We start from the raw sequence: 5,999 nt of genomic DNA on the forward strand, positions 1-5,999 counted from the left end.
TAAATTCATTGATTTGCACATTAGCATAACAATATGACCATACAATTATAGGAGATGGAAGATGAATCTATATGTTGTTTGAGAGAATAAACCAAATGCATCTCCCATTGTCCTTCTACACTACTGGTGTTAAATGAACAGTGTGTTTGTGAAGTCATGATGATCTCTTTGTCAGGCTGCCAGGCTGTGGAGTCACAGAGGAAGGCTGTGCTTCTCTGGTCTCAGCTCTGGAGTCAAACCCCTCACACCTGAGAGAGCTGGACCTGAGTAACAATGACCTGAAGGATTCAGGAGTGAAGCTGCTCTCTGCTGGACTGGGGAATCCCCACTGTAAACTGGAGACTCTGAGGTCAGTATTCCTGTAGTTGGTCAACAAGTGATAACTGTTCACCAGATCCACATGTGTTTACCAGACACACATAGTCCACACTATATGTGTTTGGACAGTGAAGCTTACAGTTTTAAATGTGGTGCTATTCTCCAGCATTTTGGATTTGAGATACAATGTTTCATATTAGGAGACAGTACATAATGTCAACTTTTATTTATTTAAATTAACCTATATTTAACTAGGTTAAGAACATATTCTTACTTACGATGGCGGTCTACCAGGGAAAAGTGGGTTAACTGAGTGCGTTAACTTCAGGGGCTGAATGAATGAATGAATGAACAATGCCTCTGGGATTCAATCTTTCTGTTAACGGCCCAATGCTCTAACCACTAGCCCCCAAATAAGGTATTTAAAGGTATTATACATACATATTTTATAGAACCTTTATTTGATAATATTTATTTTCTTAATCATCGGGATTTTAGAGAATATTACTCCAGTCATCATCCACCATTGAGTTTCTGAAAACACAACCAAAACAAACTGCAAATACGAAACATTTGATCTGAAATCCAAACTAATGTTGGAGTATAGAGCCACATTTAAAATGTTAGCTTCACTGACAAATCTGATACCTCACTGTCTAAATAGATATGGTGTGGACTGTATACTCAATACAATCTAAATCTGATTCCTCACTGTCTAAATAGATATGGTGTGGACTGTATACTCAATACAATCTAAATCTGATACCTCACTGTCTAAATAGATATGGTGTGGACTGTATACTCAATACAATCTAAATCTGATACCTCACTGTCTAAATAGATATGGTGTGGACTGTATACTCAATACAATCTAAATCTGATTCCTCACTGTCTAAATAGATATGGTGTGGACTGTATACTCAATACAATCTAAATCTGATACCTCACTGTCTAAATAGATATGGTGTGGACTGTATACTCAATACAATCTAAATCTGATACCTCACTGTCTAAATAGATATGGTGTGGACTGTATACTCAATACAATCTAAATCTGATACCTCACTGTTAAAATAGATATGGTGTGGACTGTATACTCAATACAATCTAAATCTGATTCCTCACTGTCTAAATAGATATGGTGTGGACTGTATACTCAATACAATCTAAATCTGATTCCTCACTGTCTGTCTTCTGACTGATACTGCTTTTTAAACTGGTCTGGACAGTCTACTATAATATTTGTACTATACATTTGTCTCTCTACAAGTAATATTATGATAATTTATAATAATGACATTTTTAATGATGATACATTAATTTATGAATAGATATGGCAGGTTTCAGGACACTGATGTATCTGAATATGTTGAAAAAATATACTGCCACTATTTTCATCACCAAAGAATATCAGTGTGGTTTTAATATGATTTGACTCTTTGCAGGCTGTCAGGCTGTCTAGTCACAGAGGAAGGCTGTGCTTCTCTGGTCTCAGCTCTGAGGTCAAACCCCTCACACCTGAGAGAGCTGGACCTGAGCTACAATCACCCAGGAGACTCAGGAGTCAGACTGCTCTCTGCTGGACTGGAGGATCCACACTGCAGACTGGAGAAACTCAAGTATGTAGAGGGTTTATGTCAATGTTCATATCAGACATGTTGGACTTATCAGGCTGGTTAAGACAAACATTCTGACCACCACTTGATAGTTAAGATAAACTGTGTGTTTTTTGGACAAAGTTATATGCTGACTGTGTGTGTGTGTGTGTGTGTGTGTGTGTGTATCCCTCAATGACTGTCTGTTCTTCTGCTTACCGCTACAGTGTGGAACATGGTGGAGAGAACACAATGAAACCTGGACTTAGAAAATGTGAGTGTTGACAGCTGTGAAGAATATGACTAAGAATAAGTCTTAATTCAAGTTAAGTCAAAGACCACCATCATTACTGACTTGGTCATATTAAATATCAGCTGTAGTTCTACAGAAGCAGAAATCAGGGACACCAAAGTTTACAAAGAGTTGATTTGACATTGTGTGTGTGTGTGTGTGTAATTAATGGGAATAAGTGTGTTTTATATTACCATACAGTATAACATATGATCATTCAACAAGTCTCAAGTTACCTTAACTTCTCCTTTTGATACCTAGAAACATCTACATTAAATGAATTAGTGAAAAGTGAGTTAACATTCTAATGTGAATGATGATGATTTCTAATATTGTGTCTGGTTTCATCCATCAGATGTCTGTGATCTCACACTGGACCCAAACACAGTAAACAGACACCTCTCTCTGTCTGAGGAGAACAGAAAGGTGACATGTAGGAGAGAGGAGCAGCCGTATCCTGATCACCCAGAGAGATTTGAGGTCTGTAGACAGGTGCTGTGTAGAGAGGGTCTGACTGGGCGCTGTTACTGGGAGGTAGAGTGGAGTGGGAGATGGGGGGCTGCTATTGGAGTGACATATAAAGGAATCAGCAGGAGAGGAGGTGGTGATGACTGTTATCTTGGATACAATGACAAGTCCTGGAGTCTGTTCTGCTCTGACAACAGTTACACTGCCAGGCACAATAGTAATCCCTCTACCATAGACGTCCCCTCCTCCAGCTCCCACAGAGTAGGAGTTTATCTGGACTGGCCAGCTGGCACTCTGTCCTTCTATAGAGCCTCCTCTGACACACTGACCCACCTGATCACATTCACCTCCACATTCACTGAGCCCCTCTATCCAGGGTTTAGGGTTTGGGATGATGGAGACTCTGTGTCATTGAAATAATAACGTGACATGAATCAGTGTCCCTGTGATACTGTGGACACAGACTGGATTCACACACACACACTGGACTCACGAACACACACACACATACTGGACAAAAACACTCACACACACACTGGACTCACACACACACACTGGACTCACACACACACACACACACTCACACACACTGGACCGACACACACACCCTGAACACACACATAAACACACACAGGAAACACACACACACTGGACAAACACACACACTGGGCAAAGACACACACACACACACACTGGGCAAAGACACACACACACACACACACACTGGACAAACACACAGGCTGGACAAACACACACAGGCTGGACAAACACACACACACTGAACACACACCCTGAACACACACTGGACTCACACACACACACACACACACACACACACACTGGACTCACACACACACACTGCACTCACACACACACACACTGGACTCACACACACACACACACACACACTGGACTCACTCACACACACACACACACACCCTGAACACACACTGGACTCACTCACACACACACACACACACACCCTGAACACACACTGCACTCACACACACACACTGGACACACTCACATAAACACACACACTGGACAGACACACACACACACACACACACTGGACAGACACACATACACACACACTGGACAGACACACACACACACACACTGGACAGACACATACACACTGAACACACACACACTGAACACACACACACTGGGCAAAGACACACACACACACACACACACACAATTGGACACACACACACACTGGACACAAACACACACACTGAACACACACACACTGGGCAAAGACACACACACACACACACCAAACACAAACAAACACAGACACACACACACACAGAACACACACACACGCTAGACACACACACACACACACTGGACACAAACACACACACACACACTGGACACACACACACACACACTGGACACACACACACACACTAAACACACACACACACACTGGGCAACGACACACACACACACTGGACTCACACACACACACACACACACACTGAACACACACAGACACTGGACACACACACACACACACACATACTGGACAAAAACACTCACACACACACTGGACTCACACACACACACTGGACTCACACACACACACACACACTCACACACACTGGACCGACACACACACCCTGAACACACACATAAACACACACAGGAAACACACACACACTGGACGCACACTCACATTGCACACACACACTGGACAAACACACACACTGGGCAAAGACACACACACACACACACTGGGCAAAGACACACACACACACACACACACTGGACAAACACACAGGCTGGACAAACACACACAGGCTGGACAAACACACACACACTGAACACACACCCTGAACACACACTGGACTCACACACACACACACACACACACACACACACACTGGACTCACACACACACACTGCACTCACACACACACACTGGACTCACACACACACACACACACACACTGGACTCACTCACACACACACACACACACCCTGAACACACACTGGACTCACTCACACACACACACACACACACCCTGAACACACACTGCACTCACACACACACACTGGACACACTCACATAAACACACACACTGGACAGACACACACACACACACACACACTGGACAGACACACATACACACACACTGGACAGACACACACACACACACACTGGACAGACACATACACACTGAACACACACACACTGAACACACACACACTGGGCAAAGACACACACACACACACACACACACAATTGGACACACACACACACTGGACACAAACACACACACTGAACACACACACACTGGGCAAAGACACACACACACACACACTGGACAAGCACACAAACACAGACACACACACACACTGAACACACACACACGCTAGACACACACACACACACACTGGACACAAACACACACACACACACTGGACACACACACACACACACTGGACACACACACACACACTAAACACACACACACACACTGGGCAACGACACACACACACACTGGACTCACACACACACACACACACACACTGAACACACACAGACACTGGACACACACACACACACACACACTGAACACACACACACACACACTGAACACACACACACACACACACTAGACACACACACACACACACTGAACACACACACACTGAACACACACACACACACACTTGACACACACACACACACTGAACACACACACACACTGGACAAACACACACATGCTGGACAAACACACACACTGGACTCACAAACACACACACACATACTGGACAAACACACACACACACACACACTGAACACACACACACACACACACACTGAACACACACACACACACACACACACACTGAACACACACACACTGGACAAACACACACATGCTGGACAAACACACACACTGGATACAAACACACACACACATACTGGACAAACACACACACACACACACACACACACTAGACACACACACACTGAACACACACACACACACACACACTGAACACACACACACACACACTGAACACACACACACACACACACACTGAACACACAAACACACACACTGGACAAACACACACATGCTGGACAAACACACACTGGACAAAAACACACACACACACACACACACTGGACAAACACACACACTGGACACAAACAAACACACACACACTAGACACACACACGCTAGACACACACGCACACACACACTGGATAGAGACACACACACAGTGGACAGACACACACACACACTGGACAAACACATACACACTGAACACACACACACTGGGCAAAGACACACACACAC

General features: G+C 44.1%; 1 protein-coding gene across 1 annotated transcript; it reads left to right on the forward strand.

Moving 5' to 3' along the window:
- Positions 1–175: 175 nt before the first annotated feature.
- Positions 176–3,506, forward strand: LOC135530541 (stonustoxin subunit beta-like; the record flags this gene model as incomplete). The annotated part of the gene is made up of 4 exons (XM_064958841.1): positions 176–349; positions 1,764–1,937; positions 2,141–2,187; positions 2,561–3,506. Coding segments are annotated over 4 exons (928 nt in total), but the record flags the coding sequence as incomplete, so codon positions are not given.
- Positions 3,507–5,999: the final 2,493 nt, after the last annotated feature.

Source organism: Oncorhynchus masou, unplaced genomic scaffold, assembly GCF_036934945.1.
Source record: "Oncorhynchus masou masou isolate Uvic2021 unplaced genomic scaffold, UVic_Omas_1.1 unplaced_scaffold_1375, whole genome shotgun sequence".
Classification (NCBI taxonomy): Eukaryota; Metazoa; Chordata; class Actinopteri; order Salmoniformes; family Salmonidae; genus Oncorhynchus; species Oncorhynchus masou.